This window comes from Elgaria multicarinata, chromosome 2 (genome assembly GCF_023053635.1).
Source record: "Elgaria multicarinata webbii isolate HBS135686 ecotype San Diego chromosome 2, rElgMul1.1.pri, whole genome shotgun sequence".
In the NCBI taxonomy this organism is placed as follows: domain Eukaryota; kingdom Metazoa; phylum Chordata; class Lepidosauria; order Squamata; family Anguidae; genus Elgaria; species Elgaria multicarinata.
In genome coordinates, this window is record NC_086172.1 from 94,019,317 (window position 1) to 94,039,239 (window position 19,923).

Here is a 19,923-nt window from a genome sequence, read left to right on the forward strand (position 1 = left end):
TGCTGAGAAGGGGAAATGAAGAAGATCAAACCTGTCTTGGGATAATTCTTTAGACCCTTGGGGAAAAAATCTTTACAAAAAGTTCAGGGTAGTTCCTCAGTTCGTTGAGAACATACACAGAGCCCAAATTGATAATCTTATTTACTAAGCAATAGTGTGTCGACAGTTAAAGCTGCAGGAGCCCTGCCCTCTTGACCAGATACAAAAGAGAGCAGGGCTCCTTCAGCCTTAACTGTTGTGATAAGGAGGGAATTTCACCAGGTGCTGTATGCATACAAATGACACCTAGTGAATTCCCTTTTCATCATAACTGTTAAAGATATAGGAGCCTTGTGCTCCTTTTCATATGGCACAACAAACACGGGATTTTGCTCTTGCAGCCAACTGCAATCACATTCTAGGCCTGCAAGAACAAGAACTATCCTCCTGCATTTTGTTGCAGAAAATGTTTGTGTAGGCATACACCACATTACCTGTGAACTGAAAGGCCTTCACAATGCCTAGGGAGGGCCAGTGGTTGGCCTGTTTTTTCATTCTGATAATGCCACCCGAGTTCTTCAGGAAACAAAGGCAAATCACAGTGCAGAAGCAGTGCGAAACATTGATGTTCGGTGCTCTTGAAAATAATGAACATTACAAAAATAATGATTTTGTAGTACTCTTAGTTTTTATGTTTGATTTGGGGAATTAAAAGGATGCAAAATTAGGGATAGTTCTTCCATTTGGGTAGAGTCTGTGCATTCACTGAATGAGCCACTCTACATGCAGGGCATGTTTGCAATGGATGCTACAAAACACAATAGCAGCATTTAGACAACTTTTTATTGACTAACGACTGGGCAGTAGCATATGGAAGCATCAACAATTGCTAACTGATCATGGAATAAAGGAATTCCAGTATCCTGCTCTTTCTTTCCCCCTCTTTTTAAAATGAAAAACAGAAAAAGTCATTCAGAACTTAGTCATATTGGTTCAGCTGTTGTAACCAAAGACTGATAAGATAATAGAAGTCTTTGTGGTGGTTCTGTACTGAAATTTTTATCTTTATGATGCACTTGGGGGCTCTTCAGAGTGGAAAGCTTTTTAAACTGCTGTTGGAGTTAAAACTCAAATTAGATGCCTGTGTTTGGGGGAAGGAGGCTCGACAGACAGACAGCACAAAGTGACTTTTATCTCAGAAGCCTTCTATTCAATTGTTACTTTCTTCTCCTTTTTTTTTTATCCCTCACTGTTTATTTTTGTTGCCTTTGTTGCCCTGTTTTGTGGCATTTAAAAAGCGACCTAATCAAACAAGGTAAATGCTAAATGGCTGGCCATAGCCCAGTGAAGTAGAAACATCACAGCCTATCTGATGTTTGCTGCAGTCTGTGGTATTAGACAAAACGGTTAAACCAAGCTATATCTCTGGGCAGCTAAGATCAAATGCCCTTACTTTTATGTCTTGCATTGTGTTTTGCTTTCAGTGTGTGTATATGTAACTGCAAGGGCAATTGATTCATTTTATTTAAATACTGGAATATTTGCCTTGATTATAAAAATATATATTTGGATCATTGGTTCTCAGATACTTTGTTACTGTTGTTATCTGCTTTTAACTCTTTTAATATGTCAGAGACCAAAACAGTTGTTTTCCTGTTTTACTTTACATAATCAGCATTTTCCTTAGTGCATTAGAAATCAAATTTATGATTACTTTTTGTATTCTAACAGAAGCAGGACAAAATGTTGGTTTGCTTTCATATTCCATTCAAAAGGCCGAGGTGAAAATTTCATTTTGTATGAAAATGTATTGAACTTGGTTGGGCTTTCCTTATTTCCACAATTAACAAAGATGATAATGATTATAATAATGGTATTAAATTATTTTAATTTAAATGAAGTTCTTAGAGCAATTAATTAATTACTACTTATCTCTACAGTTGTATTTTTAGTATTGTTTTGCTCATTTTATAAAGACTCACTAAATAGGCCAGAGAACCAATTAATCTTACATGCCTCCTGCTTATTGAATCTAACCAAGAAAAGCCCTTTTCTTGTCTTCAATGGGCTTTGGATTGGGCCCTTTATCTCTAGACCTACTTTTTTATGTAGCATATTATGATGCAGTTTTGCAACTGAGACATGTATCTGAAAACTTGTTTGCCTGAATTACTTCCTTTGTATCACTCCAGGAATATATTTCTACATAAAGACATTGAGGTTTATCAGATGAGCATTTTATCACACGCTCGCTTGCTACTGCCCACATACGGATGTGCGCATGTCCTTTAGACAATGTTGTCTGCCTCCCGCTCCTCCCACTCCTTCCACTCGTTTTTCCGTTGCAAAATAGACCCCTTTTAATCTGACTTTTTTTAAAAACCCAGAATCTGCCAGATCTCCTGCTATGTGAAGAAAACACGGCACTATAAAACAGCCTCTGAATGGGCCACGTGGTCTTTGTTTACTTCCTCTTTCCCCTCAGGGCAGAATGAGGAAGTAATGAGGGAGAAATGTGGGGGTGGAGAAGTGACGGTAACGAAATAAAATTTCCCCCATGTGATGATACTCATTCATTGTGCCCATGAGTAGAAATGAAAAGTCATACTGGTTAGAGTGCCAGAGTAGTACTGGGAAACTCTGGTTCAAATCTTTACTCAGCTACACATCTCACTGAGTGACCTTGGGCCAATCACTGTCTCTCAGCCTAACCTATGTTGCAGAGATGTTATTAGAGGGAAAAGAATGAAAGACATTTCTTGGAGTAAAGGTGGGACAGAACTGTAGTAAATAAAATATATCAAGGCTGTAATGCTTAGTATGTCCCACAGACCATAGGACTGATTGTATCTCCACTCTCTCCTCCATGGGAACCTCAGCAACTAGTCCCACTCTGATGTCTGAGGAGGAAGAAATTAGGCATGCCAGGGTTGTGGCAGTAGGCGTGGTGGGGGATCCTGTGGATACAAAGGATCCATAGTTCACCTGGCTCACAAACTGGATGGAAATCAGCCCTGGAGCTGGTGTAGATTAATTCTCTCCCATTGGTTTGATAGAAAGCACAGAAGTAATTAAAAGTATTTCCATAATATCCCAGAGAGTGGGACAGCAGAAATAGGCTTATCACAGACTATACTCAACATCTTGACTCCCTGACAAGTGTATTTAATTGGTGTTTATAATTTTTTTTGCCACATTCACACTTTTAATACTTTAATGTATAACTAAAACATATATTAAAAGCAGGATGTGTAAAGTGGCACTTGGTAGTTTTCCTGCTGTACATTTTTCAAAGAGCCATAAGCCCTTTTCAAGCATTCAACTGAATGCATGAAGGCTTAAAGTTGGGGCCGTGCATATGCACCCCACCCCCATCACTTCTGCACAGCTGGTTAGATCTTCACACACTGAGCACAAACGTTTGAATTTGTTCACCTGAATACGGTTACAGCGTTCCTGTGAACAGAAACCCTGCTAAGGTAGGGTTCACGATTGCGGGAGCACTGTAAGTATGTCCATCTCAGTGTGTTACCAAGCTCTCTTCAGGCCTTTGCCCTCAGCGGGCAAAAGTCTAACTGGGTGTGCGGAAGCTGGGGGAGGGGCTTACATGTGCTCCCACGTCCTCCTACATATGTAGGGGCAGCCAAACACCTGCATAAGGCTATACTGTGTTTAGTATTGCTACCATCATTCAATTTTATAAATGGCCATCAGGTCATAATGCTAGAAGGAACCTGAGAAGATCACCCAGTTCAGCAATCTGTTCTAAACCATGATTTCCCATGGTCTGACCTCCATTCCCCACCACCCAGCAATCCTCTGGCTCCATCATCCACATCATTGTTACATCAAGAGCAGAGAGCAAAAGTAAACAAAGTGCTCCTGCCAGCATGCCCCAAATTGTTGCTCCAAAGACTAAAGTGAAACCACATTGAAGGGAGAAAACTTAGCTGATAGTTTTAAAATAAATTCATAGCTAACTGGTCGTGGTAGAAGGCTCCTTCTTAATGTGCAGTCTTTTACATACTTAAACTTCTTCCATTCTGAAAATGTAACTTCTACTTCTTTCAGATAGTTAGGGAATTTGTCTCATTGTTATAAGTCTTCAGATATATACGTATATATATATATATATATATATATATATATATATATACAGATAGAGATATGTACTACCTTCATCATTTATTATTTACATCATGCATGGACCTAAATCGTAGGTGATTGATGACTTAATGAATTTTGTGCTATGATATTTGTATTTGTTCAGTCTTTCTTCTCTATGTACAAAGTGAAATGAATAAAGGGTCTAAAAGTATTTTGGACTCTGGATTAAATACAGTACGTATCCTGTTTTGTTTATTGTGGTGGGGAAGGGTTGTTGTGGGTGGACAACCACACTGGTACCATGTTGTATGTACGCAAATGCAGCTTTGCTTGCTGGTTGTGTTGTTTGTTTTTTTGTACCTACTGCAAAAGAGATAAGCTACTACTATTTACTTTGAAAAGGGACTTGTCTTGTCAGCCGTGGAAGCTCCTGCTGTAAAAATTAGTGGGCAAATGTCCTGCTGTACATGAATGGGCTATCTTTGGAATCTTTTACTTAAATAATTATTTTTAGACTCAGTTTGTCTAAACTGTGGCACACTTGCATGCAATTTATGTAGAGTTCTGGAAGCAGTAGAAATATTCAATCTTCATAAATTAAATTGTTGGAACAGGGATGATTCTTCCATTTATTAAGATTCATCTTATGATAACACTAGTTGTCATACTATTGTTGGTTTGTTTCCTGACTTTTCTTAAGGGAAAGTGTCATTATCTTCCTTTTTTTAAAAAAAAAAGGTTTCCACATATGGTATTGATTTTCCCTCTGAGACTTAAAATTTTGAATATAACTGGTAAAGGAGTCAATGGATCAAATTCAGTAAATCTGAAGTCACTAGAATAAAGGTCTCTTAGAAAAAAAATATGTCAAATTTAAAGGTCCTTCCTAACTGAAGACCATTTTGTGATAGAGCCAAAGGTTAATAAAATCAGTAGTGAATGTGGCAATTTTACAGATAAGCTATTCACAACAAGTGTAGTTACTTGAATAAAAAGCTAATTCAACTCTAAAATGCCACATGCAGGAGCCGTGAATAGCTGCTTTTAGGTGCTTTCTGGAGGAGGATAAAATACAGAATCACAGCACTCTTGTCTCCCAGCGTCCCTGGCTGCCTGTAAATTGCTCTGAATGGGACTGTGGGCTGACAGGCTCTATTAAGACAAACTGCCTTTCTCATCGGAGAGATAAAATAAATCAGGTGTTTAGTCAAATTAAAATACTTCAGCTGGAGCAGGCCCTGGGGAGCACTGATCCACCTGACAAATCTGAGAGAAACTCAAGACAGATGTGATTTGGGGATAAGGAAGACCCCATTGGAAAACTGCAGGGAGGGGGGCAGTTGTAGCTGTGTCTTTGGAGTTAGAGGATAAGATACAGCTTAAAACAGCCAGAGATGAGCATGTGCAGTGTGTCATATATTATGGGGCATATTTATTCGATGAAATATTTTATAAAGATGGTTTTTCTGATTTTACAGCAAGTGCATTTTGGAGATTCTCTAGCAATATTTTTACATTTTATTTTAGATGCCATTTCTGCTCTGCAGAAACATTTATTTACTGGTAATTTCTTAAGGTAATTTACTGCAGTGAGTGGATAGCCAAAGGATGATGACAGTTCACAGCTAAACGATGACAGACCTCTTTTGGTCCAGCCAGACCAAACTTAATCTGGTCTGCATCCAGGCAGCTTCTGTGTCCCAGGAACTTGCATGGCAGAGATGGCTTTTGCCTGAAGGTTATGTGAAGCTTATGGGCAAGAGGACCCAGTGAGGCGGTGTTGGCTGCAGGCGTTTCGGCACGGAAGAGGGATGCTTCTGAATGTTCCCCGCTTCTGCAATCGGCACTCATGGGGCACATGGCACTGAAGTGTACCACAGTTTCAGGTGTGCTGTTGTGGGAGCACGTGTGCTCCATTACGCGACCTGTGCATGTGGGATGGCAGAAGTGGGCGATGCTGGGCAGATGACGCAGCTACAGGGCAGAGATTTTTTTTAATGACTCATGAGGCATGCGCATGAGCGCAGATGTGCAGCAACACATGGGATAGAAACTGTTGAATATGCACTTCTGAATGTACCCTGCTTCTGCGATCGGCACTCATAGGGTACACGGTATTAATGTGTATCGCAATTTCAGGAGTGCCGTTGCGGGAGCATGTGTGCCCTGTTATGCCGCTTGCGCATGTGGATCAGCAGAAGTGGTCAGTGCTGGGCAGATGACGCGGATATAGGGCAGAGATATTTTTAATGACTCATGAGGCGTGCACACGAGTGCAGATGCGCAGCAACACCTGGGGGATAGGAACTCCGTTGAATATGCGCTCTTGCACAGAGATACGTTTGCATTTTAAAAAATACCACACAGTTGTAAAACATGTCGATAGTCATACAAAACATGTGGCAATGGCAGTCAGGTCCACTCCTGCACACTTCTGATACCCATGCACATGCCCCTCACAGTTGATTGGCTGTTCGCTGAGCCCAGAATTTGCAGCGAACACTGCAACTATTCTTCAGAATGGAAATGGGAGAGCCAGAAAAACTGTGACAAAAGCTGTCAGGAATATCCTGGAAAAACTGAGAGGGGGAGCTGAGATCACCACGGTAGCAGGTGAACGTCATGTGCCCCGTTAGTGATGACTCTGATACAATCCTGAGTGTTAACTCCACCAACACAATTCTCCCCTTCCTTTAAATGGTGAAGGGAATTCATCATGAAAAGGATCTATCCCAGAGTAAGAACTGGGCTCTTGCATGCGTGCTTCTCTCTTCTTCTAATGTCACCATCCCTTTTTCCTTGTGTGTCATCTCTTTTAGACTGTATATCTCTGTGTGTAGGGAGTGTCTTACTGATAATTGTAGCCACTCTGAAAGCCTTTTTTGACTAAAGAGTGGGCTAAAAATGCGTTGAATAAATAAACTTCCATGCATGATGGAAACCCCCTTTTCCAGTATACCTGTGTGTGTGTGACGGTGTCTTCCAGCAGGCAAAAGAATTTCCCTGGCTGATCCTTTCCTCCACTTTCTTGCCCAGCACTCAAGACACCCTATTTAAAAAAAGGGAAATTAATACATGGACATAGGAAAAAATAATAAACAGTAGGGTGATAGCCTCTGTATTTTTTTTAAAAAAGGCAACTCAACATCAACAATATAACCTGGAATGTTAACAGAGGCAAAAACTCAGGGGCAGAGCCTAGAACTAATCCAGATGCCAACTCTGTCCCCATATCCACTCAGGCACTCTGTTACAGCGCATAACATCAAGCATACTTATAAAAGTTCTGTGATGATGATGATGATGATTTATATACTGCTTACCATATTTTAAAACATTTCTTAGCAGTTTACAAAATAGATTACAATACATTTAAAAATCATAAAAATACAAAAACATTTATATAGAACACTTATAAAAACATTAAAACCAGTACTCACAACACCATAATTAACAAACACACTGAGCTGCACACTTACTCATGGAAGACCTGATAAAGGGAGAGGTGCCTAAAGCATACCACAGTTGGTGCCTCCCAAATACCTGGGGGAGGTCGTCTCATAAGGCATTCCATCTGTATCTTCCGATATGATAAATTCCATAACCTGCCAACAACCCTCTTCTGCTTTTTACATACGTCACACAAGTTAGGCTCTAGGCAGTAGAATAAAGGCCAAACAAAATGTTATGTTAAATGCTTTTCATTTTTATTATGACATTTATTATGTTTATTTATTTATTACATTTTTATACCGCCCAATAGCTGAAGCTCTCTGGGCGGTTCACAAAAGTTAAATGTTTATTTCCTTTGGGTCAGATCCAGGGAAGTTTGAGCAGAAATAATGGGGCTGTCCTCATTGCTCTCCTCACTACAGGCCTTGTGTCTCCCGCCCCCCCCCCCCAAAAAAACAGAGCATGACCAGCATGCGAAGGAGTTCTCCCATCCCTATCTAGGATGTGTGAAAGGTGGATGCCATCTAGAGTAATCACTTTAGTGTAACCTAAAACAACAAATGATTTATGACCTACTCAATGCATATACTGTATTTAGGATATTATAAGGAAAGATATCCTAAAGCTTCAGGTAGTGACTATTAATAACAGTCTTTGAAATGAATGAGAATCAGTGGTGGGAAGAAGGTGTGGAATGAATAGGCTACCAGGTGACCACTGCCTTTCTGATATGTATGTTGTATTATAGCATGAAGTGTTCCTTTAAAAATGTTGTCATCTTATCTATCTGCTGATAATGTATTTTTTCCATCCTTGAATAAGATCAGTTTAGCACTCATGGGGTAAAGTCCAACATCTTCTCCCAGGCATTTAACAACATATGTTTGTTTGTTTTTAACGGACCCCAGAATAGCTGTTTTTATAAGGATACTGTTGTTTTTATGCTTTTTATGTTTTTAAACTTTGTATATTTGTTTTTAATGTTTACTGTTTTTAACTTTTGTAAACTGCCCAGAGAGCTTCGGCTATGGGGCGGTATATAAATGCAATAAATAAATAAATATCAGTCCTATTTAGGGTAAATCCATTGAAATGAATGGATAAACATTCATTCATTCTTTAAACATAAAGCCATGGTTATTTTTGAACATGCCTTAATTCTTGTCGTTTTGTGGTGTTACCATAACTTTCTATGGTAACTGCGAACTATGGTTAATAGCTTCCAAATAAACCAAATTCAGATTCCAAATTTAAAGCATGGCTTCATATCCTAGCTTTTTTTTTTTTTGGAAGCCATTAGCTTTGGGGCTCTTTTAGATGAGGGGAAATCATATTTCTTTACCATCACTCTTGCTTCATGCTTCTTTTCCTTGATAGGGATGAGCAGAACCACACAGGGGAGAAAGGGAGGCAAGTAGTGACCACGTGGCCCATTCAGTTTAGTGGGACAATGCCCTCTGGTGGGCGATTTAAAGAAAAACTACTCCTGCACATAGAAGGAAATAGCAACAAATATTGGTATAGCTAAGATGAGTTGAGTTTTCTGAGGATTATTTTATAACAAAAAATGGTGGAAGGAGTGGGAGATGTACAGGAGGGTCACTACAGCATCAAAATGACCTGTGACTGGCCAATCGTGACTGGCTAGTCAAGAGCATGCTATAAAACGCTCGTCTGAAGAAACTCATAGTTTCCCAGTTCAGACATAACAGGAACCTATGGTCAACAGTGGCTTCCTGGTTTAGTTTCCCCACTTACATGAAGGGAGGAGCAAAGGATCTTTGTGTGCATGCATATCCTGCTTTATTCTGTCTGGATTTAATCATCCAAACACGTCCATTATGAAATCTTGCACATGCATAATATAGCTTGGTAACTAGTTAGAACTCTAAACTGTAGCTGGAGACTCACAGCCAACATGTGGAAACCGATCACCATTAAGCCAATGGAAGATTTTCTACTGATTTCGTTATGATATGCTTTGTGTTCACTGTCAGCCTTCAGGCATGCTTTCTGCCACCCTTGTTACTTCAGAGATCACAATTACAAAGTTGGCCAGTTTAAGATTTCTAGTTTGTGCTACATTTAGTAAGGAAGCTTAGTAAAAACATCCATCAACAGATTGAGAAGGACCATTCATGCGAAGAATACTGAATTTTCTGCTCATTTTAAATCTGTTTAAATGAATTTTAAGTTAAGTAGGAAGCTTTACATTTTGCTTGTTCCAGACAGCACTCTCTTTCAATAGGAACAGGTTTAGTTTAGTTTACACATGCTCCTTCTAATCAGGGCTCAACTTAGTTATGGTTTCTTAGTAACAAAAATGAAGCATATCTTGTAGTGCTCTGTGGCATGCTCAGTTCATGTAAAAACTGGAGGTCTTTGAGAAATTAGCACCAATAATTGAGTTGTTTTCCTTATTAAGTCGGATATATATATATATATATATATATATATATATATTGGTTGTCTTACATTTTGTTTGTTTAAAAATGTATAATGGAGGGAAAATTATGTTAATCTATTTGTGAATTTGGCAATCCATTAAGGAGTCATTATACTGGGATGGAAGGGAAAGAGGGATTTGATATTGCAGAGTACGTAATTAATTACTCTTGTCAGAAGGGGGGAAATTGTCTGTTTTTATTTAACAGTTTTCATTGACAGTTTTCAGTGACATTCCCTACCTTTCAGATAATAGTAATAGAGTAAAGACAGCAGGAAGATCTATTAGTACATTTTCTAATAAGATCAGCATTGAAGCTATTGTTTGTAAGATTAAAAATAACCCAGTTATAGCCTTTCTGTTTGACTGTGACTGTCTACCTATTTACTCTGCATTGCCCCGTGTCTCCCTTAGGTACACCTGAAAGCCTAGCAGAAAAAGAGCGACAGCTCTCTACAATGATCACCCAGCTCATCAGTTTACGGGAGCAGCTTCTGGCTGCCCACGATGAGCAAAAAAAGCTGGCAGCATCACAAATTGAAAAACAACGGCAGCAAATGGACCTTGCTCGCCAACAGCAAGAACAGGTGAGCGATAAAACACCAACATGTGAAAACGTTTATTTCGCATCCAGCATCTGACAAGTTCCTAATGAGGTCTATTTCCCACCCCCCAACCAAAACTAGGCTGATATTTCTTATTTGTAAAACAAAAGATAGATACTGTATTTTCCATAGCATACAGGTCCACAGTAATATGCTGCTTCTACTGGGAATTACCAATGCTAATATGCCATGCGTGCAAAAAGTGCTATACTATAAATTTACATCTTCAAAGTACTTATGAAGAATGAATAGGTTGTAACAATCCATGGAAAAACACCCACATTAAATTTTAATGCTCTGTTTCAAAATGTTCAAATGAGATCCTGTATTCTAGAATTGGTTGTGGGATCAGGATGCATTGTGAGCTAGGTATGTCTAGTATCAGATGTGGGGGATAGAAGAGATTAATACAATCGTGCAAGCTCTTTGTTTATTTAGGGTGCCATTCTGTCCTTTCTTTAAGTGATCAGTGAACCATTTTAATGGGACTTGTGCCAGAACCACCTCTGGCGGATTTTGCTCATAGAGTTGAACATCTCTGGCAAATGGTTACCTGCCTGTAAGAATTTTTCTTTGTTGGTTCATAAGAAGATTAACAACCTCTTGGGCTCAGTTCAGACAACACATTTCTTAATGGTGGTTTTAGAACTCCACAGTGGACTTTTTACACCACCGTTGAAAAATGTATTGTCTGGTGGGAAAACTGCAAGCAACAGTGGAGTTTTTTTAAAACAACAACAACACTCCACACAGAATATCCATACTGTGTAGAGGAGAGTTCCTGCACAACCACTGTGTTGCGTGTTGTGTGGTGGGCTCCGTGGAGTTTTCTGTTGCATTGCGTTGACTTTTCCCACTAGCTGCAGAGTTCCCTGGTAAGAGCGATGAAAGGAGCTAGTGCCGCTCTAGGAGAGCTATGGGATTGTTTTTTGATGCAATGGCTGATGGGATACTATCGGAAGGAGAGAGGGTGGAGGAACTGTCAATCAAACATCACAATGGATTTTACTCTACTCCATGGTAGCCCACTGTCACACAACGGTGGAATTAGAACATGTCGTGTGGGAAGTACCTCTTAAAAACTCAACCGTTGAGTGGAGTTTTTGCACTGCGTTGACTAACGTGTTGTCCGAACTGAGCCTCTATAAAGTTTGTCGAAGTGATTTGTTAACGCTGTCTCTTTGAACATCAGAAGTTCAAAGGAAAGTAAAACAGAATGGTATATGCATATTTGCACGTACACATGCACTGCCAAATATCAGTAGGGACTAGAAGATAAACAATATTCCAAGTTGTCTAGTATAAAAAAATTAACAACAAAAGACTCAACTCGCTCCTTAAGCATTAGTTTCAAATTAATGTGTAGTTTTTAGGAAACTGACATTAAACTAGAATTATCTTTTCAGTTAAATATGTTTTATAGGGTATATACTGCAATGTATGCTCTGTTGATTTTAATGAGTTGTGACGTCTGGTATTTTAAGTGCTTGAATATTTGCCCACATGTAAGGAATATGGACTCGTCCCTAATGGAAAATAACATAAAGGAATACTGTAAAAAATCAGAAGTTAGAATGTCATTTAGCCATCCAGAGATGACACAGTAATTAACTATTGACACTTGTGAATAAGCTAGCACAAATTAATCTTGACACATTTGCAGACGAGTGATATCTTACAGTGAACACTTTGTAATTATATTTCAAAATGAAAATTAAATGACACTTAAAACTAGGTTGTCATGCTCAATGAAGCGAGCATGTAGCTCAACCAATTGGCAAATAAAATTCAGAATTTGAGCCACATGGTGCTTCTGTACCATCGTTTTCAGTGTCAAGCCCTATACATTGAGACTGTGCTGTGGTAATTGCACTGTAGTGATTTGGAAGCCTTTTTCGATCACAACACCATCAATATTAGATGCCACCGCAGTACTTCACTGGTTTCCATAAGGAAATGAATATTCATTTGCTCCTGTATTGTACTTGCAACGGCACTGAGCTGTGGACTTGTAAACTGAACTTCAACAAAATCAGTTCCGGAGTTATACAACTCCTCTACCATTACACAGAACCTAAATGCAGTGCCTAGACAGTGGTGCTTGTCTGTGCATGGATTTACTCCCTCTGCTGAATGAATTTTATGTATGGTTTTTTTTTTTAATTATTATTTTTCTCCACTCCACATCAGTGAAACTTTCAAGATGGCCTGCAATGGTAAAATTCCACAGCAAGAGTACAAATCTTAAAATTTTCAAACACATCAAGCTTTAAAAGCACAGTAAAAACCAGTGCAGTAAAACATAGCGTAAAACCTTGCAAGCAACTCTTTCTAAAATTCTCAAAACAACCCACTAATATACAGCTTTTAAAGAGGGAATTCCATGACAGCAGGACAATTGTAGAGGATCATAATGTGAGCCACTACTGCTTTCACTTCCTTTAAAGTGGGGTCTTACGCAAGGCCTCTTTAGAGACCCCTAATAGTTGATAGACTGCCTGCAGACTCAGGAGGGATGCAGCATATATAGAGAGAGAGAGAGAGAGAGAGAGAGAGAGAGAGAGAGAGAGAGAGAGAGAGAGAGAGAGAGAGAGAGATCATTCATGTATATATAAAATACCATCCTGCATGTAGAAAACTAACACATCAAAGAAAATAATGCAGCCTAGCTTTCTTTCTCATGTGCTAGTATTCTATGTGCAGGGGCTATTTTTACACACGTCTGAGCATTCAAACATCTAATTCCCTATCTGCAGTCTGAAGTGGAGCAATCGCAACAAGGCTGTGGCATGTTAATATTCCGAATGTGTAAATCTTCTCTAACACTCTACTTTCCCAACCTTTTGTATTGTGCCTTTATCCTCTGGTAGCCGCATAGGTCGTGTACCTACAACATTGTACTTGTGCATTATACATATAGACCTGAAGATCCTGGGGGAACTGTGCTTTGTGCTGCTATTATATTGATAGCTGATGCTGATGTGTTTTTTTATATTATGTAATTAAAGCTTATTTATTTGTTGATTTTCTTCTGACTTTATCATTTCCTTTGCTTTTTTCTGGCTACGACATCAACTGAAATTTTATGAAATAATTACTTTAAGTAGGGATTTTGCTGAAGTTTTTTTTTTTATTGATTGATTAAAAAATAACTTCATCCAGGAGGCTGAAATCATCCTAAATCTCTTTTCTGAATAACAACAATAACCATTATAGTTATTCTTGTCAAAATGTCTTGGTAGAATGCTTTTTTCTTCAGAATGCAAGAACGCACTGTAAAATAATACTAAATAAAAGCAGTACATAAAATTAAACAAGCAAGATAAATAAAAGAGAAATACACCGTAACTGAGTAGTTACAATGCAAAACATAACATAACTCTGTAGCTGTGATACAGTAATACAAAAACATAACTAATTAGGACTACAACTCCTATCACCTCCAGCTAGCATGGTCAATGGTCATCCTGGCTGGGCGATGTTGGGGGTTGTAGGCCAACACATCTGTAATGCACCACATTGGGAAAGGCTGAGCTAGCTCTTCCCAGGGCAAGCTTTATCAAAGTATCAAGTAGTAATTAAATGGTGAAAAAACTATAAAGTTGCTATAAGGTGAGCTTCCCTTGGCAGAGAGTTCCAAAGAGTTTCTGCAAATACTGAGATGCCTCTGACACCCCAAGAAACTCACATTCCAAAGAGAAGCTCCAGAGTAGGACCTCTGCAGGAGACATAGGCCTTAGCTAGACCTAAGGTTTATCCCGGGATCGTCCCGGGATCATCCCTGTTCATGTAAATGACACACAGGATATCCTGGGAGCAGGCAGGGACGACTCGGGATAAACCTTAGGTCTAGCTAAAGCCTCAGATTATGAGTCTCAGATTAAACAGTTCAGGTTCTGGCTGTCTAAGGGACAAGCTGCCTCATTGTGTACCTGCTCAGTCGTTAAGTTCTGCAGAAGAGGCCTTCTTGAGGGCACTGCTAACCACAGAGGCCCAATTGTTGCATGAAAGGGCTTTCTTCATGGGAAATGAGAACACACTTCTTCAAGAACTACACTTAACTCTGACTCTCCTGGCTTGTAGGAAGGGTGGGAAGACACATCTTTTTAATTTTAGCCTTTTAAATTAAGTAGATCTTTTAAAGTTTTAATGTGTTTAATGTTTCATTGTGTTAATGTTTGTTTAAAATTGTTCTTTACGTGGCTTTTTAGTAAATAAGGCAGGATGTAAACGTTAATAATAAAAATAATAAATACATTATGAGAACGCCCTGTGTCATATATGCAGCATTCAGTTTAGAAGTCAGTGATCAAAATTAAATAGATCTAGGTTTAAAGATAAGTTAGTGAATGTTTTCTTAAAAACCTTCTTCCAATATTTTCATTAACTCCTGGACAAATGAGGTTCAGAGTAACAAAGAAGAAAAACCTTTGAAATTATTATGAGGAATAAGTAGGAACTTGTTTTCACTCAATAATATTGAAGTTTCAACATCACTGTTTTAATTTAATGGAAAATTTATTTCTAATAGATTGCAAGACAACAGCAGCAACTTCTGCAACAGCAGCACAAAATCAATCTACTGCAGCAGCAAATTCAGGTCAGTGTATTTTATTGCTCTCCTCTGATTATGCTTAAATTCCATTTAGAGACAGGGGAAGCTTTAACATAAAAGTGCTTTTACTCCTAAACCAGCAAATTAAAATTAAATAAATAAATTACTACATTGCTATACCATTCTATAAGTTTCTATTCAAGGAGGAATGTTTGCTTTAAAAAATTTTTTTTGGGTGGAAGCTGCCTTTTGTTAATAAGCAGGTTTTGTTTGAACTACGTGCATTAGTTTTAAATCTTCCCATTTCACTATAAGATATATAAACAGACTTTTTAACTTCTGTGCTATGGAGGAAAAGCAATGATCCAATTGTTGTTTATGGAGTGCTTTATTACATCAAAGATAGAACTGCTTTATATTGGTGCAATTGTTATGGAAAACATTTGGTGCTACTGCTGTGTATCTTTTGTAGATGGCAATGCTTAAAGCATGCGTACTGTTTGTCTTCCCGGGGCACCAATTCAGGTCTTAGTAGTGGAGGCAGAAGAGGGGGGCGTTGAAAATGGCCCACTCTTGGATATATTCAAAGACAAATTGTAAAAAGGAGAAGTATATTTTAATAGCATTTGCTGTAGTTATTTACTTTTCTAAAATACTTCATCACAACTGTAGTAAAGTTATCACTTCAGGTCAAATAGTCAGCTTAAAAAAAATAGGGAATTGTACCTTTTCTATACATCCCTAGCATAAGTCAATTTAATTACACATAGTCCCTTAGTGAATAGAATCAGTGAGGTGGCTAGAGATCGTGCCCCATAAGAAAGAAATTATATCTGATCTGAAAGTGGGGAGGTGGAGGAGTCTACCACCCCCTCTGAGTGGCGTCTCTGCGGCCATACAACATTGGAAGATGCTGCTGAAATTTAGGCTGCAGTCTTAAATTAAACCTCCAAATAAGTACATTATTTCAGTAGGAATAGGTTCCATACTAATGTGTTTTAAATAAGGGTGTCAGAACTCAGTATTCCAAGATAGTGCAAACAAGATGCTGATAAAGAAAGAAAGCAAGAAAGCAAGAAAGCAAACAAACTTGGCTGGTACAGAAGTAATGTCATGATGGTGGTATCACACCGTTCTTCCTCTCTATTATGAATTTCACCTGCCTACCTTACCATAGTTAAGGATTATGTCAACACAAAAACGGTGGCAATTCTTTCCTTTCCCCACCTCTTTGTTACGTGTTGTTTTTGCTTTCACTGCAAGTGGTAGCAGCAGAGATATTCCAGGAGCTGCCTCTTGGGAGCTCTCCTTCCTCAATTCATTGTGGTGGAACACCGTTTTCAGGACCTTCTGGGTAAGAATAAATTAATAAAATGCCTTGAGGTTGCAAGATTTCCCTCAAGAAATCCTCTTGGAGCCACACAATGTAATGTTGTTTCAAAGAGCATCACGCAGGGTAATGGTACAAAAACATAAGCATCTCCCACTGATGTATGAAGGAGCAACTGTTCAGAGATGCCACTCCAGGTTGAAAAAGATCCCCTGCCACTCCCATGTTTCAGAACAGATATTATTTTTTACAAAGGCGCGGGGAGTGGGGAACCAGCAATTGCTTCCCAAACATTTCACAACTTCTGCCCCTAAATCACCCCTCTTTTTGTCCCTTGCCCACTAATTTTATTTCTATGTATTTATTGACAAATACCTCATAGCCAAAGTCTCTCTAGTCATTGTACATTTTTTTCTAATTTTGACCTGAAAGTTTGCAAAGTCAGTTTTTCACCACAGTACTAGTCTCTTCAAGTTTGTGAGATTGTGCTCCTGGGACTGTGCCTCTACATTATGGGCGGTTTGCATGATTGAATGCTCTCCCACATAAAAAGTATCATTCACATTGATAACTATCATGTCAGGGGAAAAGAAATTGTAGTTTTAAATTAGCACTACATTTTTACCTGTGATAATCCCAATTTCACTCTGGAGTGGAACTGCCAAGGAAGGATGGTATTACATGATATTTCTGAATATGTAGTTTAGATTTAAAGACTGATTTATCTCAAACTGCCTGAAAAAGATGGAGTGAGAATAGGGACCTGTTAATAGGAATGAATGAGAAATTCATTTCAGTTTGTTCTTGACCAGGATTTATTCAATTTACACCTCCTGGACCCAAAGACAGGCCAGAATGTAATTTGCAGTCCAAAGTCCTTACATTTCCAAGTTTGCAGTAGGATTTACACAACAAGAAAATACGTACCTTTGAAAACGCACATAAACATGCTTTAGTCAATGGAACAAATGTGTGGATGTCAAAATTTCACAATTGAAATGTACATAGGGCTTTGGCTATTGGGCGGTATAGAAATGCAATAAATAAATACATTTTGAAAAATGTGCGCAATACATGCCCAAATTTTTGTGTGGGGAAAAACCTAAAGCTCACAATCCAATATGGTCATAAGTAAGAACAAGCTTTAAAGCGGTAATCTGAGAACTTCACTGAGCTCAACTTTTGCTGATTCTTGCATTCCTGCTGTCAACCATTTGCATGGTTGCATTGCTAGCGTCATGTAATATCTCCTACAGACCAGTAACGAAAAGAACTGACCTCAGGTGGTTTTGAGCTCCTTCTTAAAGCCAGTTGATTCCTTGCTTATTATCTTCTATTTTATTCTTCAAGCACAGGTTAACAGGCTTGACACTGAGATCAAGTGGCAGTTCCTTTTCCTAGAAACAGCTAAATTGCCTCCGATCTATCCATGCCTTTTTCACTAAGTTATGGAGTTCAGCCACTGCCGAACATTTTGTCATTTCATGCCAATCCAGTTGTTAAGGGCCTGTTTAGTGTGAGAGACTTCTGTGGATTGCTTCTGTCTCTTGTGTGCATTGGGAAAACTCATTAAAGCATTTCAGGCAGGTTAAGCATTTCTCCTGCGTAGCATGTTTGCCAGGATTCTGGTGGGCTTTTCATCTTCTCCTGGAGCATCTTGCAAGGAATTGCCTTGGCTGCTATTGGAGCTGTTGGGCCAGTGCCATATCAGGCATGCAAACGAGTCTCAAAGAAAGAGTACTGTAAGGCAGAGTAGCTAGGATTATTTAAGAACTCGCCAGCTTTAGCCTGCTCATATTTAATTAATCGCCTGCCCTATCCAGGAGACTTAAGGTGGGTAACATTTAGGCAGCTTTTCTCAACAATGAAATATGGGGCTGCTGTTTCTTTCTTCTTGTGAGGAAGGAAATGTCTTCCACACTGGGAGCTTTGTTCTGCAAAGACACAACTCTTCACAGCCCTTAAGTCATGACGGTAGGGTATGCAGTCAGCTGCCAGAACAATATTTCAGAGTATGTCCTAAATTGGCCAGGTGTACTTTTATACATGATGATTCTTTCAAGCAGATTCAAATATTTACCAAAGACATATCCTGTACCTCAGAATGCAGGAGACTGTAGGACCTCAAAATGCAATTTGCTTAGATCCTAAGAACCATGAATGGAAGCTCAAATATGAGTTGTTTCCTGCCCTCTCATTCATCCTCATGTGCACCCCAAAAAGGCTCTCCAAAGGGTTGGGATACCATCCTGGATATGTAGGATAGGGTGTGGGCTGTTGCTATAGGAAGGCAAAATTGACCCAGAATGGGCAAAATACCTTGTGTGCACGGAAGGAGTTATATCTACTAAACATCCACCTTCCATATATAGCAATTCCATACAACCTTGCTGAAAGCTTAGCCACCTAATGGAGATAATTTAGGCTCTACCTATTTTGCATTTTGTTTTTTAAGTGGGGCCTATGCATTCTCCCTGTCACGTGCATACACATACACACGAATCCTTCAAAATCGGGTTCGGAGACCTACATTGGAATTTGGGCTGTAATTTTAAATATTTTTGCCCAGATCATCTATTCAAGGACAACAAATATTTTTATTTATTTATTTATTTATTTATTTATTTATTTATATACCACCCCATAGCCGAAGCTCTCTGGGCGGTTTACAAAGCCCCATCTTGAACTTCACTGGATTTTGCTGGGTACGGATGCTTGTGAGGTTGAACCCTCTGTTTTTTGGACCTCTTATGTTGGTCATTCTGTTTTCTCAGAGTTATAAAGAAGTTAGAATAAGGAGTGAAAAACAGGTGTCCCCCATAAGGAACTATGGCTGAGATCTGAACGAGCTGGTTCACATACCTACCTCACACACATACACATGCACACATATCATATCCTAAATTGCTTTTGAAATTCCACTCTTTTTTGTAAGATGTTTGCTATATAGATTTGGTGTGTGTATGTGTGTGTGGGGCTGCTATTTGAGAAATACAAATTCAAAGCTCCCATGGGTACCTAGGACTAGTCATGTGGTTCTTTGGATCCAGGCCTATAGCACATAATTACTTGCGCTTTTTAAGTCTTCCTGGACCATAGCCTGAAGCTGCACCACTTCTCAGAGTTTTATGATGTGTTCTTCCACTGCAGTTCATAGGCAAAGGATTTCTGCCAAACGTCTCCTGACACAACGCATGCATTTGTCAGCTTGCAAAATGTGTAGGTCTGTTTAAAACAATAATAGATACAAGTGAATCAGATACTGCTTCTTTAGCCCTCTAAAGACTTAGGCATGATTTAAAGATAGCTATGGGAAATAAAACTGAGCATAAATGAAAGGCAAAATAATACATTTTGAATATGTACATGTTTTCTTTTCCTGTTTACATTATTTCAATATTTTCTTTCCCATATGCTTTTAATACGTTGGCCTAAAACCAAATAAAGT

At 38.9% G+C, this 19,923-nt stretch overlaps 1 protein-coding gene across 14 annotated transcripts in view; it reads left to right on the plus strand.

Annotated features, from left to right (window-relative positions):
• SOX6 (SRY-box transcription factor 6) overlaps nucleotides 1-19,923 on the plus strand; it is a 530,518-nt gene that overhangs the window by 331,465 nt on the left and 179,130 nt on the right. For all 14 annotated transcript variants that reach the window (XM_063117232.1, XM_063117231.1, XM_063117230.1 and 11 more), the window contains 2 exons: nucleotides 10,400-10,572; nucleotides 15,122-15,190. In XM_063117232.1, coding sequence (XP_062973302.1) covers nucleotides 10,400-10,572; nucleotides 15,122-15,190 — 242 coding nt within the window. The remainder of the gene's footprint in view (nucleotides 1-10,399; nucleotides 10,573-15,121; nucleotides 15,191-19,923) is intronic.